This window comes from Notothenia rossii (assembly GCF_949606895.1).
Source record: "Notothenia rossii genome assembly, chromosome: 4".
NCBI classification, from domain to species: Eukaryota; Metazoa; Chordata; class Actinopteri; order Perciformes; family Nototheniidae; genus Notothenia; species Notothenia rossii.
In genome coordinates, this window is record NC_136902.1 from 92,826,457 (window position 1) to 92,847,101 (window position 20,645).

At 40.3% G+C, this 20,645-nt stretch overlaps 2 protein-coding genes across 2 annotated transcripts in view; both read right to left on the reverse strand.

Moving 5' to 3' along the window:
- The window catches only part of LOC307034982 (unconventional myosin-Ic-like), a gene marked incomplete at its 3' end in the record, with an annotated part of 70,438 nt that extends 61,843 nt beyond the window's left edge, over positions 1–8,595 (reverse strand). The window contains exons 1-2 of the mRNA XM_079673906.1: positions 8,417–8,595; positions 7,873–8,095 (exon numbers count right to left, since the gene is read on the reverse strand). Of these exons, the coding sequence (XP_079530032.1) occupies positions 7,873–7,962 (90 nt within the window). The 5' untranslated portion in view covers positions 7,963–8,095; positions 8,417–8,595. The remainder of the gene's footprint in view (positions 1–7,872; positions 8,096–8,416) is intronic.
- Positions 8,596–18,808: 10,213 nt separating this feature from the next.
- The window catches only part of LOC307034983 (uncharacterized protein), a gene marked incomplete at its 3' end in the record, with an annotated part of 10,903 nt that continues 9,066 nt past the window's right edge, over positions 18,809–20,645 (reverse strand). The window contains exon 3 of the mRNA XM_079673907.1: positions 18,809–18,973. Coding sequence (XP_079530033.1) covers positions 18,809–18,973 — 165 coding nt within the window. The remainder of the gene's footprint in view (positions 18,974–20,645) is intronic.

Here is a 20,645-nt window from a genome sequence, read left to right on the forward strand (position 1 = left end):
TCAGTATGTAGTGTCTCTACTTTAAAGAGTCCTCTCCTGCTGATGTTCAGGTGTATATCAGTATGTCATGTCTCTACTTTAAAGAGTCCTCTCCTGCTGATGTTCAGGTGTATATCAGTATGTAGTGTCTCTACTTTAAAGAGTCCTCTCCTGCTGATGTTCAGGTGTATATCAGTATGTAGTGTCTCTACTTTAAAGAGTCCTCTCCTGCTGATGTTCAGGTGTATATCAGTATGTAGTGTCTCTACTTTAAAGAGTCCTCTCCTGTTGATGTTCAGGTGTATATCAGTATGTAGTGTCTCTACTTTAAAGAGTCCTCTCCTGCAGATGTTCAGGTGTATATCATTATGTAGTGTCTCTACTTTAAAGAGTCCTCTCCTGCTGATGTTCAGGTGTATATCAGTATGTATTGTCTCTACTTTAAAGAGTCCTCTCCTGCTGATGTTCAGGTGTGTATATCAGTATGTAGTGTCTCTACTTTAAAGAGTCCTCTCGTGCTGATGTTCAGGTGTATATCAGTATGTAGTGTCTCTACTTTAAAGAGTCCTCTCCTGCTGATGTTCAGGTATATCAGTATGTAGTGTCTCTACTTTAAAGAGTCCTCTCCTGCTGATGTTCAGGTATATCAGTATGTAGTGTCTCTACTTTAAAGAGTCCTCTCCTGCTGATGTTCAGGTGTATATCAGTATGTAGTGTCTCTACTTTAAAGAGTCCTCTCGTGCTGATGTTCAGGTGTATATCAGTATGTAGTGTCTCTACTTTAAAGAGTCCTCTCCTGCTGATGTTCAGGTATATCAGTATGTAGTGTCTCTACTTTAAAGAGTCCTCTCCTGCTGATGTTCAGGTGTATATCAGTATGTAGTGTCTCTACTTTAAAGAGTCCTCTCCTGCTGATGTTCAGGTGTATATCAGTATGTAGTGTCTCTACTTTAAAGAGTCCTCTCCTGCTGATGTTCAGGTGTATATCAGTATGTAATGTCTCTACTTTAAAGAGTTCTCTCCTGCTGATGTTCAGGTGTATATCAGTATGTAGTGTCTCTACTTTAAAGAGTCCTCTCCTGCTGATGTTCAGGTGTATATCAGTATGTAGTGTCTCTACTTTAAAGAGTCCTCTCCTGCTGATGTTCAGGTGTATGTCAGTTTGTAGTGTCTCTACTTTAAAGAGTCCTCTCCTGCTGATGTTCAGGTGTATATCAGTATGTAGTGTCTCTACTTTAAAGAGTCCTCTCCTGCTGATGTTCAGGTGTATATCAGTATGTAGTGTCTCTACTTTAAAGAGTCCTCTCCTGCTGATGTTCAGGCGTATATCAGTATGTAGTGTCTCTACTTTAAAGAGTCCTCTCCTGCTGATGTTCAGGTGTATATCAGTATGTAGTGTCTCTACTCTAAAGAGTCCTCTCCTGCTGATGTTCAGGTGTATATCAGTATGTAGTGTCTCTACTCTAAAGAGTCCTCTCCTGCTGATGTTCAGGTGTATATCAGTATGTAGTGTCTCTACTTTAAAGAGTCCTCTCCTGCTGATGTTCAGGTGTATATCAGTATGTAGTGTCTCTACTTTAAAGAGTCCTCTCCTGCTGATGTTCAGGTGTATATCAGTATGTAGTGTCTCTACTTTAAAGAGTCCTCTCTTGCTGATGTTCAGGTGTATATCAGTATGTAGTGTCTCTACTTTAAAGAGTCCTCTCCTGCTGATGTTCAGGTGTATATCAGTATGTAGTGTCTCTACTTTAAAGAGTCCTCTCCTGCTGATGTTCAGGTGTATATCAGTATGTAATGTCTCTACTTTAAAGAGTTCTCTCCTGCTGATGTTCAGGTGTATATCAGTATGTAGTGTCTCTACTTTAAAGAGTCCTCTCCTGCTGATGTTCAGGTGTATATCAGTATGTAGTGTCTCTACTTTAAAGAGTCCTCTCCTGCTGATGTTCAGGTGTATATCAGTATGTAGTGTCTCTGCTTTAAAGAGTCCTCTCCTGCTGATGTTCAGGTGTATATCAGTATGTAATGTCTCTACTTTAAAGAGTTCTCTCCTGCTGATGTTTAGGTGTATATCAGTATGTAGTGTCTCTACTTTAAAGAGTCCTCTCCTGCTGATGTTCAGGTGTATATCAGTATGTAGTGTCTCTACTTTAAAGAGTCCTCTCCTGCTGATGTTCAGGTGTATATCAGTTTGTAGTGTCTCTACTTTAAAGAGTCCTCTCCTGCTGATGTTCAGGTGTATATCAGTATGTAGTGTCTCTACTTTAAAGAGTCCTCTCCTGCTGATGTTCAGGTGTATATCAGTATGTAGTGTCTCTACTTTAAAGAGTCCTCTCCTGCTGATGTTCAGGTGTATATCAGTATGTAATGTCTCTACTTTAAAGAGTTCTCTCCTGCTGATGTTCAGGTGTATATCAGTATGTAGTGTCTCTACTTTAAAGAGTCCTCTCCTGCTGATGTTCAGGTGTATATCAGTATGTAGTGTCTCTACTTTAAAGAGTCCTCTCCTGCTGATGTTCAGGTGTATGTCAGTTTGTAGTGTCTCTACTTTAAAGAGTCCTCTCCTGCTGATGTTCAGGTGTATATCAGTATGTAGTGTCTCTACTTTAAAGAGTCCTCTCCTGCTGATGTTCAGGTGTATATCAGTATGTAGTGTCTCTACTTTAAAGAGTCCTCTCCTGCTGATGTTCAGGTGTATATCAGTATGTAGTGTCTCTACTTTAAAGAGTCCTCTCCTGCAGATGTTCAGGTGTATATCATTATGTAGTGTCTCTACTTTAAAGAGTCCTCTCCTGCTGATGTTCAGGTGTATATCAGTATGTATTGTCTCTACTTTAAAGAGTCCTCTCCTGCTGATGTTCAGGTGTATATCAGTATGTAGTGTCTCTACTTTAAAGAGTCCTCTCGTGCTGATGTTCAGGTGTATATCAGTATGTAGTGTCTCTACTTTAAAGAGTCCTCTCCTGCTGATGTTCAGGTATATCAGTATGTAGTGTCTCTACTTTAAAGAGTCCTCTCCTGCTGATGTTCAGGTATATCAGTATGTAGTGTCTCTACTTTAAAGAGTCCTCTCCTGCTGATGTTCAGGTGTATATCAGTATGTAGTGTCTCTACTTTAAAGAGTCCTCTCGTGCTGATGTTCAGATGTATATCAGTATGTAGTGTCTCTACTTTAAAGAGTCCTCTCCTGCTGATGTTCAGGTATATCAGTATGTAGTGTCTCTACTTTAAAGAGTCCTCTCCTGCTGATGTTCAGGTATATCAGTATGTAGTGTCTCTACTTTAAAGAGTCCTCTCCTGCTGATGTTCAGGTGTATATCAGTATGTCATGTCTCTACTTTAAAGAGTCCTCTCCTGCTGATGTTCAGGTGTATATCAGTATGTAGTGTCTCTACTTTAAAGAGTCCTCTCCTGCTGATGTTCAGGTGTATATCAGTATGTAGTGTCTCTACTTTAAAGAGTCCTCTCTTGCTGATGTTCAGGTGTATATCAGTATGTAGTGTCTCTACTTTAAAGAGTCCTCTCCTGCTGATGTTCAGGTGTATATCAGTATGTAGTGTCTCTACTTTAAAGAGTCCTCTCCTGCTGATGTTCAGGTGTATATCAGTATGTAATGTCTCTACTTTAAAGAGTTCTCTCCTGCTGATGTTCAGGTGTATATCAGTATGTAGTGTCTCTACTTTAAAGAGTCCTCTCCTGCTGATGTTCAGGTGTATATCAGTATGTAGTGTCTCTACTTTAAAGAGTCCTCTCCTGCTGATGTTCAGGTGTATATCAGTATGTAGTGTCTCTGCTTTAAAGAGTCCTCTCCTGCTGATGTTCAGGTGTATATCAGTATGTAATGTCTCTACTTTAAAGAGTTCTCTCCTGCTGATGTTCAGGTGTATATCAGTATGTAGTGTCTCTACTTTAAAGAGTCCTCTCCTGCTGATGTTCAGGTGTATATCAGTATGTAGTGTCTCTACTTTAAAGAGTCCTCTCCTGCTGATGTTCAGGTGTATATCAGTTTGTAGTGTCTCTACTTTAAAGAGTCCTCTCCTGCTGATGTTCAGGTGTATATCAGTATGTAGTGTCTCTACTTTAAAGAGTCCTCTCCTGCTGATGTTCAGGTGTATATCAGTATGTAGTGTCTCTACTTTAAAGAGTCCTCTCCTGCTGATGTTCAGGTGTATATCAGTATGTAATGTCTCTACTTTAAAGAGTTCTCTCCTGCTGATGTTCAGGTGTATATCAGTATGTAGTGTCTCTACTTTAAAGAGTCCTCTCCTGCTGATGTTCAGGTGTATATCAGTATGTAGTGTCTCTACTTTAAAGAGTCCTCTCCTGCTGATGTTCAGGTGTATGTCAGTTTGTAGTGTCTCTACTTTAAAGAGTCCTCTCCTGCTGATGTTCAGGTGTATATCAGTATGTAGTGTCTCTACTTTAAAGAGTCCTCTCCTGCTGATGTTCAGGTGTATATCAGTATGTAGTGTCTCTACTTTAAAGAGTCCTCTCCTGCTGATGTTCAGGCGTATATCAGTATGTAGTGTCTCTACTTTAAAGAGTCCTCTCCTGCTGATGTTCAGGTGTATATCAGTATGTAGTGTCTCTACTCTAAAGAGTCCTCTCCTGCTGATGTTCAGGTGTATATCAGTATGTAGTGTCTCTACTCTAAAGAGTCCTCTCCTGCTGATGTTCAGGTGTATATCAGTATGTAGTGTCTCTACTTTAAAGAGTCCTCTCCTGCTGATGTTCAGGTGTATATCAGTATGTAGTGTCTCTACTTTAAAGAGTCCTCTCCTGCTGATGTTCAGGTGTATATCAGTATGTAATGTCTCTACTTTAAAGAGTTCTCTCCTGCTGATGTTCAGGTGTATATCAGTATGTAGTGTCTCTACTTTAAAGAGTCCTCTCCTGCTGATGTTCAGGTGTATATCAGTATGTAGTGTCTCTACTTTAAAGAGTCCTCTCCTGCTGATGTTCAGGTGTATGTCAGTTTGTAGTGTCTCTACTTTAAAGAGTCCTCTCCTGCTGATGTTCAGGTGTATATCAGTATGTAGTGTCTCTACTTTAAAGAGTCCTCTCCTGCTGATGTTCAGGTGTATATCAGTATGTAGTGTCTCTACTTTAAAGAGTCCTCTCCTGCTGATGTTCAGGCGTATATCAGTATGTAGTGTCTCTACTTTAAAGAGTCCTCTCCTGCTGATGTTCAGGTGTATATCAGTATGTAGTGTCTCTACTCTAAAGAGTCCTCTCCTGCTGATGTTCAGGCGTATATCAGTATGTAGTGTCTCTACTTTAAAGAGTCCTCTCCTGCTGATGGTCAGGTGTATATCAGTATGTAGTGTCTCTACTCTAAAGAGTCCTCTCCTGCTGATGTTCAGGTGTATATCAGTATGTAGTGTCTCTACTTTAAAGAGTCCTCTCCTGCTGATGTTCAGGTGTATATCAGTATGTAGTGTCTCTACTTTAAAGAGTCCTCTCCTGCTGATGTCCAGGTGTATATCAGTATGTAGTGTCTCTACTCTAAAGAGTCCTCTCCTGCTGATGTTCAGGTGTATATCAGTATGTAGTGTCACTTTAAAGAGTCCTCTCCTGCTGATGTTCAGGTGTATATCAGTATGTAGTGTCTCTACTTTAAAGAGTCCTCTCCTGCTGATGTTCAGGTGTATATCAGTATGTAGTGTCTCTACTTTAAAGAGTCCTCTCCTGCTGATGTTCAGGTGTATATCAGTATGTAGTGTCTCTACTTTAAAGAGTCCTCTCCTGCTGATGTTCAGGTGTATATCAGTATGTAGTGTCTCTACTCTAAAGAGTCCTCTCCTGCTGATGTTCAGGTGTATATCAGTATGTAGTGTCTCTACTTTAAAGAGTCCTCTCCTGCTGATGTTCAGGTGTATATCAGTATGTAGTGTCTCTACTTTAAAGAGTCCTCTCCTGCTGATGTTCAGGTGTATATCAGTATGTAGTGTCTCTACTTTAAAGAGTCCTCTCCTGCTGATGTTCAGGTGTATATCAGTATGTAGTGTCTCTACTTTAAAGAGTCCTCTCCTGCTGATGTTCAGGTGTATATCAGTATGTAGTGTCTCTACTTTAAAGAGTCCTCTCCTGCTGATGTTCAGGTGTATATCAGTATGTATTGTCTCTACTTTAAAGAGTCCTCTCCTGCTGATGTTCAGGTGTATATCAGTATGTAGTGTCTCTACTTTAAAGAGTCCTCTCCTGCTGATGTTCAGGTGTATATCAGTATGTAGTGACTCTACTTTAAAGAGTCCTCTCCTGCTGATGTTCAGGTGTATATCAGTATGTAGTGTCTCTACTTTAAAGAGTCCTCTCCTGCTGATGTTCAGGTGTATATCAGTGTGTAGTGTCTCTACTTGTGTATTGTGTATGCTTCTCAGAGTCAAGTTGAACATGTAGACTTATATTCATCTTTATTGATATCTAATAATAACTTATAATGTTTATATAAACCGTTTTATTCAAAATTCTTGCATTTTAAAAAACATTTTACTAGAACTTCATGTGTTCGTATAATTATCTTTATTTTATTTTTTACTCCACATTTTTCTTGTGACACTTTACTTTAATTTCTTATATTTATTTAATATTTCCGTGTTGTTTTTATTTAATCTCTTTGCTGACATTTTGCTTTAACATGTCATGTTAATATAAACATTTACATTTTTAAATGTTATCTTTTATTGGACATTTTAGTTTAATTTCTTTGTTTTTAGAAATATATATTTTTTATGTGATTTTATTTAATCATTTTGCTTTAAGATACATTTATATAAATATTTGTATTCTATTTTTTGAAGTGACATTTTAATTACATTTCTTATTGTTTTATTTATCTTTTTTGACCTTTTATTTAAATATATTGTGTTTAAATAAATATTTGTACCCTATTCAATTAATTGTATCTTTTCATTGCACATTACTTTTTTTAAATAAATATTGTATTCTAGTTACTTTTAATATATACAATTATATAATTTAATTTAAGTCATTCAAAAATATAACAACTGTCAGAACTGTGTGTGTGTGTGTGTGTGTGTGTGTGTGTGTGTGTGTGTGTGTGTGTGTGTGTGTGTGTGTGTGTGTGTGTGTGTGTGTGTGTGTGTGTGTGTGTGCGTGCGTGTGTGTGTGTGTGTGTGTGTGTGTGTGTGTGTGTGTGTGTGTGTGTGTGTGTGTGTGTGTGTGTGTGTGTGTGTGTGTGTGTGTGTGTGTGTGTGTGTGTGTGTGTGTGTGTGTGTGTGTGTGTGTGTGTGAGCAGGTGGTGCCCGTTAGCTGATTGGTCCACCTGAAGAGACAGGAGCATTTAAGCTGCAGCGTCGGCCCTCTCTCTCATCGACCTCTCCTCCTCCCAACTCCGTGTCTGTGGTGGAAAACCTGATCTATTGTTCTGTGTGGTCAAATCTAAAGATTACCGGTCCTTCTGTACCTTTTGGTATCTTTGTAAAGATAAGCTAATTCAACCTGTCTTGAAAGACACGCTTTGCTTGCCCAGGAGTGCGAAGCCCTTTTCTTTCGTTAGGTTAGGTAGAAGCCTGTATTTCATTTAACTTATTCGTGTTAGGCAAGATGTATGTATGCCCAGGGTTATTTGTTTATGTGGGTTGTATCCACCTCCTTTAAAACAAACAGGTAATTAAAATAACCAAAGGCAGTTTTCTGTCTCATTGTCCATTTCTTGCAGTGGGAAGAGTGAAGAGTGTCATTTTGTGCTGCGCCTAGGGTCCCCTAGACCTGGGCGTAACAGTTTCGTGCTTCTGATTATCTGAATGTCTCTAACCCTCATCAGAGAGATTCCCACAATAACAAAAGCTGTGTCAGCACTCGTTTCCCTTAACACGCTGCATGAAACCCCTTAAAACAAAGGTGATTAAAGTGTGTGTCCTGAGTGTGTCTGACCTTGCAGCCGTGGCAGTAGTTATCTCCGTTCTTCCCCGGAGAAAGGATGATTTCCCCCGTAGGGATCAGCATGATCCTCAACTCCATCATCGTTCCCGTTTCTCCTTATTCTTCAAAAAAAGTGAAATCCGAAGTGTCTTTCACATCAAAAATATATATCACACCTTTCCCCCTCGGCTGCAAAATCCTTACGTTTGGAGAAGAAGACTGTCCTGAGAAACGCCTGAAAGGGACAAAGCAGATCAAAACACTTTAAATTAAATGAAAAACATATTAAATAAAGAGGTAGGCACATCTTAATGAAATAAATAAGCTTTTTAAAAGTAAGTCAACATTTTAGAGAAGTGAAGTAACAGCCAGTAATATCAAAGTACAAGTATACTCAAATGTTCCTTTAAAACAGTGTTGTTACAGTATTAAGTAGTAAAGAAGTTATAGTTAAATTAAATTATAAATATGTTTGTATCTTTGCACAGTATCTTAAATCTCTCTCCTACATGTATAAGAAGAATAAATAAGACATTGTTCAAGTGTTAGCTCTTACCTTAAAGGCAAATGTTTCCTCCTGATACGCAGATTTAAAAAAGCAAAAAGCCGTGATTGCAGATGTGAATGCTCAGGGGCTTGTTGTTCTTGCAGGTTTTTGAATCAGAGGTGTGTTATGGTGGCAGATTTTAAGCTTTGCAGTCGGGTGTTACCTGCTGTGGAGCCTGGAGGCAGTGAGGCTGAAGCACAGGAAGCTTCCTCTCCAGTTCAGGGAGGATGTGGAGCCGCGAGATGGATGTCACATGCAGAGGATATGTGTCTTTTGTCTCATACTGCTGTGTGTGTGTGTGTGTGTGTGTGTGTGTGTGTGTGTGTGTGTGTGTGTGTGTGTGTGTGTGTGTGTGTGTGTGTGTGTGTGTGTGTGTGTGTGTGTGTGTGTGTGTGTGTGTGTGTGTGTGTGTGTGTGTGTGTGTGTGTGTGTGTGTGTGTGTGTGTGTGTGTGTGAGAGAGAGAGTGTGTGCATGGAAAGATAAAAAATGTGTGTGTGCATTTTAGGCAGAGATGGATTAGTGACGGGGTCTGCAGGTTAGAGGCCCAAAGTGTCAGAGCCTTCCTCAGGGAAAAAAGACACGTACAACTAGGAAAACACAGGGAAATAACCACAAAAGGATTACAGTGAGACACGAAATGAACACAAAAAGAAATTAAAGATTGGAATTATCTACAAATGATGTTGTTACGTTTTGATTTAAAAGAAACTGCTGCAAATAGAAACCATCACAACTAAAAAGACTGCAACAGCAAACCAAACTACTTTGAAGTTGACAAATGAGGGCAACACACACACACACACACACACACACACACACACACATACACACACACACACACACACACACACACACACACACACACACACACACAGGGTTTCCTTTTCCTTGCTTCCTGCCTCAGATGTTCCCAGTACCGTCCCGGTAGATTGTGTGTGTGTGTGTGTGTGTGTGTGTGTGTGTGTGTGTGTGTGTGTGTGTGTGTGTGTGTGTGTGTGTGTGTGTGTGTGTGTGTGTGTGTGTGTGTGTGTGTGTGTGTGTGTGTGTGTCAGCATGACCCCACTTGTGCTTCCCTAACGATAAACAAGAGACACGCGTATGCACACACTCTCTAGAAACAGAAAGAGACTTGAGCTGTCAACGCAGTGCACGTCCTGTCCATAACAAACAAACAAACACACACACACACACACACACACACACACACACACACACACACACACACACACACACACAGATCATATTGATGGACAGGGGCTTCACTCTGGTGAAAACACACATCTTTATGATGACCTTCCTGACCCGGCTCCTCCCTGCATTCCTCCTACAGGTGTATAGGGTTCAAAATTGAATCAGACATTGTGAACATTGGATAAGGGTGTGTGTGTGTGTGTGTGTGTGTGTGTGTGTGTGTGTGTGTGTGTGTGTGTGTGTGTGTGTGTGTGTGTGTGTGTGTGTGTGTGTGTGTGTGTGTGTGTGTGTGTGTGTGTGTGTGTGTGTGTGTGTGTGTGTGTGTGTTTGGTGATGGGGGCTGGTGACAGTGACACACATCCTTTGACCTTTGACCGCGCCACCTTAGTCAATCCTGACAATCTGGCATCAACAGGAAAGCTGTGGCCTTGACAAACACACACACACACACACAGAGACGTGGCCAGTTGTTTTCTTAAATAACAACAAATAGCTTTGGACTTCCCAGGAAAACCCATTATTCTTGTTTCACGCAAAATGAAAGTGAAATTACAGCATGGAACATGAACCTGGTGCCCTCTTAAATCTTCTATTTACGGCATTTTGAGAATAATTATAGCAGCAAACAACAAACACATGTCTACAAATGTCCAGCAACAGGTGTCCTTATACCTGTGTGTTATAATAAATGTATCCGTGTTCACAGGAAACTATTTAGATTATTTCAGGAAAGATGGACGTTTCGGTTAAAGTAACAATTGAAGTGGAGAAGTTAGGACAAATAAATCTATTCCTTAACGCTTTTTATACTTTATAGTTCACAAAGAAAGAATTACATAAAAAATGGTTTTGTAAAATGTACCATACAATGCACTACTACTTTTTAAAGCTACAATCAGTGTAAGAAAACCGCCTGTGTTAGCACTGTTAGCCATTAGCACCGTTAGCTCTTAGAACAGTTAACTATTAGAATTGTTAGCTGTTAGCACTGTTAGCTGTTAGCACTGTTAGCAATTAGCACTGTTAGCTGTTAGAACTGTTAGCACAGTTAGCTGTTAGAGCTGTTAGCTTTTAGCACTATTAGCTGTTAGAGCTTTAGCAATTAGCACATTTAGCTGTTAGAACCATAGACTGTATAAACATTAGAACATTAGCATTGTTAGCTGTAAAAACATTAGCTGTTCCACTGTTAGCTGCTAGCCTCAGACTCAGCTTTGATGAGAGCTGCATGGAGGCAATCCCTCAATCATAGCTATGTTCTGAATCCTATTAAAGATGCCCTCTGTTGAGACGTACAAATTTAAAATAATATGTGTCTGATATATTTTTATGCGGAAAGAAAACAAATTTGAAACAAGCATCCTTCTATCTCGTTCAATATCTAAAATCTAGGAATAGCCTATGCAAACTACAGTGTCTCCCACCTTAGTGATTCTCAGTTTGAATGATGGCGGCTTCAGCTTTCTACATCATAGTTTATTATTTGTTCTGCCCAGGTCATCTGTTATTATCCTCAGATTGAGAAGATTACACTTCCTCTCCTTTCATTTTCCTGTGAGGAATATCAGAGGGCTGACAGTGCTCGATTCACTTTGAGTGTTTCCTTCAATTCAACAAACTCACACACACACAACAGGAAGCTCACAACGTTTTATTCCATAATAATCTGAATTTTAGTGATGTGTTTTTATTTGTTCTTTACATGTGTGATATTCCCTGCTTTCATGTTTGTATTTATGTTGTGTACTTGCTTATTTACTTTCTACATTATCGTGCAACATCATTGAACTTTCTAGTTTACATTAAGGTCTGAAAAGTGTAAAATTAAAAGCAGTAAATGTAGTCTTCTGAAGAGGGTGTGGTGTCCGTACATTTCCCACTCGTGGATTTAAAAACGGGGGTTGCCAACAAGTGTCTAAATGAGACGACTAAATGCCATCACGGCCAACATTACCCACCCTTAGCTTAGCGGTGGTGACTTGAAGTCATGTGACCGTGCTCTAGTTCCTTTATAGCCCAACATTAGCCACCTTTAGCTTAGCGGTGGCAGGGACGCGGGAAGTCAGTCAGAGTTGGGGGTGTGGGGGTGCTAGGGGAAACTGTGGCGCGACACTGTAGGTGCGCCGCGTTTGGGGGTGCAGGTGCAAGTGGAGCCTCGCAGATGGGGGTGCTACAGCCCCCTCAGCACCCCCCCTTCCCGCGTCCATGAGCGTTGGTGACGTGAAGTCATGTGACCGTGCTGTAGTTCCTTTATAGCCCAACATTAGCCACCTTTAGCTTAGCGTTGGTGAAGTGAAGTCATGTGACCGTGCTGTAGCTCCTTTATAGCCCAACATTAGCCTCCTTTAGCTTAACGGTGGTGACGTGAAGTCATGTGACCATGCTGTAGTTCCTTTATAGCCCAACATTAGCCACCTTTAGCTTAGCGGTGGTGACGTGAAGTCATGTGACCGTGCTGTAGTTCCTTTGTAGCCCAACATTAGCCACCTTTAGCTTAACGGTGGTGACGTGAAGTCATGTGACCGTGCTGTAGTTCCTTTATAGCCCAACATTAGCCACCTTTAGCTTAGCGGTGGTGACGTGAAGTCATGTGACCGTGCTGTAGTTCCTTTATAGCCCGACATTAGCCACCTTTAGCTTAACGGTGGTGACGTGAAGTCATGTGACCGTGCTGTAGTTCCTTTATAGCCCAACATTAGCCACCTTTAGCTTAGCGGTGGTGACGTGAAGTCATGTGACCGTGCTGTAGTTCCTTTATAGCCCAACATTAGCCTCCTTTAGCTTAGCGGTGGTGAAGTGAAGTCATGTGACCGTGCTGTAGTTCCTTTATAGCCCAACATTAGCTTTTTTCTTCCAAAATCATAAAGAGGTGTTAATATGTGGAGAATGGGTACTGCTGAACAAATTGTACAAGAATCATAAATGTTTATTTGAGAGTTTATTTTCTGCATTAATCCAAAATCCAATTCAAAATTCCATAGATTTGTTGTGAAGGGGACCAGGTGGATGCTACCTTCAGGTTCTGATAGCTCTACTCTATTTAAGTACAGTTTTATAGGCGCTGCAACCAGATGCCACATGAGGAGGCTGAGTAAACTTCACATGTGCTGCCTGAAAATAACTGTGGTTATTAATAACTGCTGTCTCTGCAGAGAGCAGGAACTTCATGATATTTCATTGATGTTTGTTCCAGAAGCAGAACACGGAGGCAGTTTCTAGTTTCCACAGGAAGGAGAGGACGCCACACCTTCTACTGTGGAAATATGCACTCTATTATTTCAGATTATCTGCCAATGCTGCCCTCTTGAGGTTTCACATTACATCTGCTGCATAGAAGTGTGTGTGTGTGTGTGTGTGTGTGTGTGTGTGTGTGTGTGTGTGTGTGTGTGTGTGTGTGTGTGTGTGTGTGTGTGTGTGTGTGTGTGTGTGTGTGTGTGTGTGTGTGTGTGTGTGTGTGTGTGTGTGTGTGTGTGTGTGTGTGTGTGTGTGTGTGTGTGTGTGTGTGTGTCAGATGTGAGCTGCAGAGGGCGCCACAGGAACTGCTACAAAAATATCTTCAAAAGAAACTCCAAATATTTTATGTCCCATTATTAGTGTTTTTAGTATTTTTGAAATGTTTACATCTTCATTTATAATCTAGTGTCTTCTTATTGTCTGTTTTTAAATATGATGCATTTTTCATTCACATTTATAGCATCTTGAGCTGCATCCCTTGCATGAAAAGTCTAATAATCAGAGGTGGGAAGTAGCTAAGTAAATGTATGCAAGTACTGTACTTGAGTAGAATTTTGAAATACTTGTACTTTACTTGAGTATTTACTTTGTATGCTACTCTTTACCTCTACTCCACTACAATTCTCTTTTTAGAACACTTTGATGATCAATCATTATAAAACATATCATATCTATTATTCTGAAATGGACCAATCTGCACAACGACTACTTTTACTGTTTCTACTTTCACTATATTTTGATGAGAATACTTTTCTACTTTTACTTGAAGAACATTTTGAATGCAGGACTTTTACTGTAACAGAGTATTCCTACACTCTGGTACTTCTACTTTTACTCAAGTACAATATCTGAGTACTTCTACTTTTACTCAAGTACAAGGTCTGAGTACTTCTACTTTTACTCAAGTACAAGGTCTGAGTACTTCTACTTTTACTCAAGAACAAGATCTGAGTACTTCTACTTTTACTCAAGTACAAGATCTGAGTACTTCTACTTTTACTCAAGTACAAGATCTGAGTACTTCTACTTTTACTCAAGTACAAGATCTGAGTACTTCTACTTTTACTCAAGTACAAGGTCTGAGTACTTCTACTTTTACTCAAGATCAAGATCTGAGTACTTCTACTTTTACTCAAGATCAAGATCTGAGTACTTCTACTTTTACTCAAGTACAAGATCTGAGTACTTCTACTTTTACTCAAGTACAAGATCTGAGTACTTCTATTTTTACTCAAGTACAAGATCTGAGTACTTCTACTTTTATTCAAGTACAAGATCTGAGTACTTCTACTTTTACTCAAGTACAAGGTCTGAGTACTTCTACCTTTACTCAAGAACAAGATCTGAGTACTTCTACTTTTACTCAAGAACAAGATCTGAGTACTTCTACTTTTACTCAAGTACAAGATCTGAGTACTTCTACTTTTACTCAAGTACAAGGTCTGAGTACTTCTACCTTTACTCAAGAACAAGATCTGAGTACTTCTACTTTTACTCAAGTACAACATCTGAGTACTTCTACTTTTACTCAAGTACAAGATCTGAGTGCTTCTACTTGTCCTCAAGTACAATATCTGAGTACTTCTACTTTTACTCAAGTACAAGATCTGAGTACTTCTACTTTTACTCAAGTACAAGATCTGAGTACTTCTACTTTTACTCAAGTACAAGGTCTGAGTACTTCTACCTTTACTCAAGAACAAGATCTGAGTACTTCTACTTTTACTCAAGTACAACATCTGAGTACTTCTACTTGTCCTCAAGTACAATATCTGAGTACTTCTACTTTTACTCAAGTACAAGATCTGAGTACTTCTACTTTTACTCAAGTACAAGATCTGAGTACTTCTATTTTTACTCAAGAACAAGATCTGAGTACTTCTACTTTTACTCAAGTACAAGGTCTGAGTACTTCTACTTTTATTCAAGAACAAGATCTGAGTACTTCTACTTTTATTCAAGTACAATACCTGAGTTATTTTCCCACCTCTGTACTGTACAAATCTACAGTTCTTTTCAGTCAGTCTGGTGGCTTTGGTTTGTCCGACAGCAAGTTAAAGTAGTAGAAATATTCTCAATATAACATCCGATCCAATCCATTACTTTGTGAAACTCTCGCTAGCGAAGTTCCTTTTCGGTATTTCCTCATCGTGCAATGTTCAAGTCTAACCTGAAGGTGTCACCAGATTCAATCTAACATTTAATAATCCATTCCTTGCACACATAATATCCTGCTTACATTTTGTTACTGTAAATTTGTATTTCCACATGTATATTTGATACTTTTTTAATGCTATTTTATTTCTATTTGAGACGTTTACATTTTGGATTGTTTATTTCTAGTCTTTTAATTTATCTTATGTACAATGCCATGTCTTTTTATGCTGCTGCAACGCAAACATTTCCCAAATTGGGATCAATAAAGTACTTCTTATCTTGTCTTACTAAAGGTCAGAGGTCAGCGTCTCTGCAGAGAGGAAGTGGCTTCTCTGCGAGCCGGATCCTGTTTCAGTTTTCTAATTTTAGTCCGTCAGGGTGAGGCTGATGTAAGATCAGCACACGTTGCATCTGCTCAGCTGAAACCAGGAGGGCAGGTTCATGGAGAAGTATTTAGAAAGATCCATTAAAGCAAGCGGAGTTCAACAAGAGGCTGAGAAAACTGCACTTATTAATGATGTGCAGCAGAGAGAAAGAGCTACACGTCACATGGGTTGATTGATATTTACACACTACTGTATTCATTCATTATTGTTATGACCTGGCTCAAGAGGCCACAACAAAGAGGAGACACACCATCAACGGTTAATCAAAGATGTTTATCTAAGCAAGCAATTCAAATTAACCAAATTAATGAAGTGCAAAGCGAGTAAAGCATGAGGTGTGGACGTCAGTGGTATCAGTAGTGTAAACGCAGGGGGTTCGCAGGGTGCAGACGAGCAGCAGCAGGAACATGATCGCAGCAATAGGAAGTGAACACAGCAGTGGCAGCATAGCGAGGCAGAGGCAGGAAGACCTGGCAGCTTAAATAGTGCGGCATGTTTAGGCTAATGTGTTTGGTTGGTTGTTAGAGGGACGAGGTGCGTCACGTGTTAATGTATGATTGGTGCTCGAGTTGACTGCCTGAACTAGCTCGCAGGCTTCGCCCCATTTGTTAAACCGAATATCAATAATTATAATTATAATAGACGTAAATAACTCAAAGATGGGGGTTTGTGGAAAACTAAAACACATTTTCTATTTTTTTTTAGTCATCAAGAAATGTTTTCTAAAGAAAGTACACATTTAAAATCCACCACAGGCTTAGATTCTCTTGAATGTCTGTGAAAGTAAAATATAAAATGGCACCAAAAGGTAAAACATGTATTTAAAGTGATGACTCAGTACTCTAAGGAAATCCCTCTGGCTCCAGACTTCTGTCTCTCGTCAGCATTAACATTGCGTTCAAACTCTAAAACTCTATAAATAGAAGATATAAATTTATGATGAGCTCACAGTCTGACTCCAGAGCTGTTTCAAATGTGCAATATAAATAAACTTCACATGGATTCATATTAATGTACGGGTTGTTCTGCTGATCATTCTTGACATTTATTGATAATTGTTTTGCTTTGTAAAATCTATTGTTATTATTATTCTTTTAAAAATAAATACATTTGAAATCATTTAAAAGACAAACACCACATTTTCAAAGTTAATAGTCACAAAACTATAATAAATAACTTTACATTACAGTTGAAATCATTTCACAATAAAGTTACGGTACATCCACACGGCAGCGTCGCATGCTTCAACGGAGACGCTTCCCATTCACTTTGAATGGGGTGACGTCACGCTTTGCGGAACTGCATTTTGGTTCCGTCGTGTCGCCTCCGTTGCTTGCTTCGAAAGCTCAACTTTTTAAGCGTTGACGGAAGCGCCAGCCAATCAAATCCTATGCCAGTTCCAGCGCTAGCCAATCAAACGGTGTGCTTGTGTGTCCGGGGCGGGAGATTAATGTGATTGGTTGTTGGTCGCGAGCCAGACACGCCCACCGGCAAGCTTCAACGCGACGCTGCCGTGTGGACGTACCGTTAATGATTCTTTTAATTATGGATTTATCTAAATCAGGAGTGCTGTCACAAAAATAAATTATACAATTATTACAATATCACCAAACCCTTACATTTGAGATTTTTAAACCACAAATAAAATTTATTTTTTTATTATATAGAGAGGCGAAGTCTCTCCCTTTCCGGGGGAACTCCATGGGACCTTATCTCGGAAAAATTATGTATTGAAGTCAATGGAGAGAGAAAGATTATCTTTCGATCCTGTTTGAATTGTGCCACGAATTACACATATGATGTTTGTCCATTTAAAAGATAATTTTACAAGTCAAAAAATAAAAACGTGTCGTAACACTTTTTTTGTGTGAAACAGCTCAATGAACTACATCTCCCGTCTCGCACCACACACCAAGACGGCCGTCACGTTGGCACATTTCACTTCTTTCTTTCAGAGTGAGGCGGAAAATATTAAAAGAGGTGAAAATCACTCCAAGTCTGGGCATGTTGAGAGCTGTACATACACACAAGGGGAGTTAGTCGGTTCCTAAGAGCCAGCATGCGGGACCGGGAATCTGGGATTTGTAGTCTTTCTAGTTTTATGACAAACTGTGACTTTTTTTTTAAACATTTTTTAAGATTGACAAACATCATATGTGTAATTCGTTGCACAATTCAAACGGGATCAAAAGATAATCTTCCCATTGACTTCAATACATAATTTTTCAAATATCATGTCCCATGGGTCAGAAGTAGATGGGCGGGACTTCGCCTCTCTATAGAGTTACTCATAGTCAAACTCTGTTGATTGAACAAAGCAGAACATAATAGACATTCAGTTGAGTGAAAACATTTCTTTCTGAGACGTAGAGCAGCAGAAGTAGAAAGAAAGGAAAACCCCAGAGCACCTCAAAGAAGAGTGAACGTTAAATAATGTAGGAGTCGTGAGTAATGTTTAATTTAGATCGTTTAATGTTAATTCCATGCTGTGTTTCAGTCAGAACGTACAGATTCCCTGTCTGCGGCTCCAGTCAGATCTCCAGTAGTACAAATCAGCTCCAAGTTTACACACAATGAAGCAAAACGAGAAGGAAACAAAGAAAGAAAAACCTCCGAAACCAGAGGCGCTTTTTTAGTGAAGAACAGAAAGTGTTAACTCATGCAAGCACTGACAATCTTCTTTTGATTATTTTAGGGCTCTCGGTTCGAGAAGCGATGGACGAATCGAGTGTGGAATCTCCCATTTCTCTTTTAAATTAAAAACCACCAGCTAGCTGCAGAGATCCAGTTACAGTATTTCAGCACATAAGTACAGTCCAAGGACAAAAACATGACGACAGAATCACGATGGTGTAAAAGGTTGCACGCCTTTGCCCCATGTGGATAACCCCCCTACCCCCCGCCCCCCCCAAACAAAAGGGCACGTTACCAAATCGCCCGTCAAATGATTCGCATGACACTAAAAACAGATAAAACACCTCCCATAACTAATAGTCAACATTATCAGTAATAAAAGTTAATTTCTGTAATTACATAAATCTCAATACATCCAGCAAACTGATAAAAATATTGAGGATAAAGCAAAAAAACAACAACATACCATAATGAATATTTCAGAACCGCTTGTACCAGGACAGAAAAACAACAACAACAACAACAACAACAACAACAACAACAACAGGGACTCTCTTCAGTCTCCTCTCTAACGGCGAACTTCCTGTCTCAAATGCTATTTTACTCGTTTAATGAAGTAAGGACTAATATAAAAATAAAAAATAAAGAGAAAAATAAAGTTGTTAACTCTGTGGCCCTGCTGGGTCGAGGAGCTGCAGAGGGGAGGGGGGGGGGGAGGAGGGGAGGGGGAGGAGGAGGGGGGGGGAGGATGGAGAGGAGGAGGGTTGAGGGTCTAGATGGAGGAGGAATATGGAGGGTCTAGAGAGTGTGAGGGAGGGTCTGAGTGGTTGGAGGTGAGGAAGAGGAGGAGGATTGAGGGTCTGGAGGAAGATGAGGGAGGGTCTGAGTTGTTGGCTGTCGGTTGGTCGTCTCACTGAGCTTCATCCTCAACGTCCTGCAGCGCCTCTTTGTTCGGTTCTTCACCTGGAACACAACGACATTTCAATGATTTCGTTTTTCCATGTTTATTAGAAAGGGGACATTTTATTGTTCAACCTGGACTCTACTTTTTTATTAAATTAAATGATAATAATCATTTTATTTTTCATTATTTCTTGTTTTACCTTTTTGATATTTACCTAAACTATATTTAAGCAATAGCTCATGACGTGGTTCTCATGTTCGACGCTCCGCTTCCCGTCGGGCCGAACCACGCCCCTTAGCTGTGATATAATGAGCATATATCACGGCCTGAAGTGAGCTACTGCTTATAAAACGGTTACCAAGTGTGGCAATATGAAAGAAAAATACACACTCTAATTTAAATAGTTTTTATTTGTAAATAATGATGTTCAAAATAAAATAGTCCCTCCGTTGCCTTCTGCACAAAACATAGTGCAAGGTGGTTGCTATGCAACAACACTAACAGCAAGCGAACATATTAGACAGAGAGCGTTGATCCATTATTTGGTTGTTTATTTACATTAATGTGTATGTTGCTGTTTATTGTGCATCCACTGAAAAACTGTCCAGCATCAGTAGCATGGCTTACGTGGTCACTTGTATAGGTTGAGGTTGTTCGAGGCTGTTGCTTGGCGTGGCGAGAATATTGCTCCACTTTCTCCGGTTCCCCGAGATTGGGCTTCCAGTAGCTCTGGAGAGAGCTTTCGCACCTGTGGCCACTAACGGTTATCATTTCTCTGCTTGTTTCAAGACCCGCATCAAAAAGCTTTTGAATGGTGTTACTTTTCCAGTTGGTCTACCTGCTCTTCACGTAGCTCTGCATGTCGTAGTTTAGGTGCTTTCTGGAGATAGGCACTGCTCAATTCCACTCCTCCATAGTAAGACCACCCCCGGAGGTCGAAGTTCACCTTAAATGTTTCCATCTTAAAGTGGACATATCATGCTATATTTGAACAATATATTGTAGGGCCATACCTATATAAAGTATATTTATACAGATCCTGCATTTTAGCCATGCCTCATTTCGCTCTATTTGCTCTCTCCAGCCATGTTTTTGCAGGGGGCTGATTCTGTGAGCTGGCAGCTGACCACGCCCCCCCTGTAGCTGACCACGCCCCCTGCAGCTGACCACGCCCCCTGTAGCTGACCACGCCCCCCCTGCAGGAGAGGGGAGCGTGCTCTGATCGAGTCAGAAGAGGGGGAGAAAAATAGATCTCCGTCCTCCATGTTTTATTCTTATATGATTATATAGAGTCGTTATTCATTTGTTTTAAAGCTCAATAAATAACAAAGAAGAACTTTGACCGGCACTTTTCTAATTTTGTCCGGAAGATTTAAACTTTAAACGGACATGTTGACCGGCGAAAGAAAATCTAACTGAAACTCTGCTGCACGGTCCCCTCGTCCCTTGGAAGAGGGGGAGAGGTGGGTGTTTGTCATCTGCTGGTGGACTAACCGCAGAGAATTACAGCGCTTGCCTCGACGGGGAGGGAGAAAAAAGAGCCACAGCGGAGAATAAACAGAAGGGCAACCATGGCAACCATGCGCAGGAAGTCTGTCTTCGCTGCTTTTGTGGCAGACTACAGCGCCTCTTGCAGGCCTGGCATGTGTACTACAGCGTCTCCAGCGCTTTCGAGCGGCAATGGCCGGCCGTGGCCCAACCTCTCATTCCCCTGATAGGTGGAGAGTTGGC